The sequence below is a fragment of the Aplysia californica genome, unplaced genomic scaffold, assembly GCF_000002075.1.
Source record: "Aplysia californica isolate F4 #8 unplaced genomic scaffold, AplCal3.0 scaffold00631, whole genome shotgun sequence".
NCBI classification, from domain to species: Eukaryota; Metazoa; Mollusca; class Gastropoda; order Aplysiida; family Aplysiidae; genus Aplysia; species Aplysia californica.
The window spans coordinates 152,743-154,235 of NW_004797901.1; the positions used below are offsets into that span (position 1 = coordinate 152,743).

Genomic DNA, 1,493 nt, shown 5'->3' on the forward strand with positions numbered 1-1,493 from the left:
GACCTCCTAGTTCGTTTCGGGTTGGGTTGTTTTGTTTGTTTTCGTTTTTGTTTGTTGTTGTTGCTGTTGGGTTTTTTGTTGTTGTTGTTTTTTTTGTTATTGTTTTTTGTAGGGGTGTAGAGAGAGGGGGAAGGGGTGGATATAGAGAAAGGGGTGAGTAGATTGGAGCTGAGGAATAAAATGAGAAGGGCGCAGATGTAGAGTAAGAGAAGGATATAAGAAGGAGAGGATGGTGGAGGGATTGAAGGAGGAAGGTATGAGATGGAGAGCAGAAGGATGGTGAGACTTATGGAAGGGGGTAAGGAGAGAGGCAGAGGGTGGGGAGAAAAAGAATATGGAAAGAGGAGCAAGAGGAATAGGTGTAGGATGTGTAGGAGGAGGAGATCGGAGAAGGGAGATGGAAGAAGCAGGAGATGAAACGAGGAGGAAGAGATGGGAGGAGGAGGAGGAGATGAAAGGAGGAGGAGATGGAGGGAAAAGGAGAAGGCGAGGGGCGGAGGAGAAGAAGGCGAGGAGAGGAGAAGGAGGTTGGAAGATGCGATTGGAGGAGGAGAAAGAGGCAGAGGAGGAGGAGGAGGAGGAGGAGAAGAGGATGAGCTTGACGGAAGAATAGGAGGAGGAAATCACAGACCTATGTCATAATTTCTGCCATCTGTCGTGCGCGGCCGGAAAATGTGGCACAGGTCTTGGTAGTACACCGGCATGATGAGACAAGTGAGTGGAAGTGCCAGCTCGCGCATGTACTGTTCTATTTCCGCCTTGGCCACCAGGTGGCGCGCCATGATGCTGCAGACGCGGACGGAGTGGAGCTGGGAACTAAACACGACATGACGGACACCTTCCTGGGGATGTCCGAAAAAGATTTTTTGAAAATAATTATGTCAAGATGCGGCGGAATCAGACGTAGGTCAATTTTTTGGCATATGGAGTTATTGGTATCGTTTTAAAATGTATCTTGGTTTTGACGAAGAATAAACTATCTTGTCGAAATTTTTGCGATAGAAAGGGAGGTATCTTAGTTTTAGTAAGGTTTTACGGCGCTTGCAACTGCAAAAGGTCATATGAGCGCCAAGTGGTTGATGTCAACAGAGAAGTCCAAACGGGAAATCAGGCTTACTCTGATCACCTCTCTAGCCTCAAAAGCACAAAGTCTGCTGCGACTATCAAGGCACCCCGGAAATAGCAACTCACAAGAGAGCGACAAACATTTAAAAGAAGTAGAGGTAAAATGACGATAGTAAGGATGAGGAAAGAAATAGCAGCAGTTCCCCCTATGTTGCTCTGACACAGTATGAGCACGACATTGATAAATTAGCCCATTTACAATTCTACTGTGCATAGGAACATGATTGTCAATATCCCCCCTTTAGGAACGGCATAAAGACATTTCAGTCAGTGGCATTGCATTGGGGGACGAGGTGGGTTCGACTGGTATCAAGAGATTGCATTAGAAAGCTGTGGTATGAATTCGGACGGAATGATAAGTATAAACA

The 1,493-nt window shown here is 46.3% G+C and overlaps 1 protein-coding gene across 1 annotated transcript in view; it reads right to left on the reverse strand.

Moving 5' to 3' along the window:
- Nucleotides 1–1,493, reverse strand: part of LOC101846306 (nmrA-like family domain-containing protein 1) — a gene marked incomplete in the record, with an annotated part of 15,673 nt that overhangs the window by 2,490 nt on the left and 11,690 nt on the right. Inside the window, 1 exon segment of the mRNA XM_013087739.2 lies at nucleotides 632–843. Coding sequence (XP_012943193.1) covers nucleotides 632–843 — 212 coding nt within the window.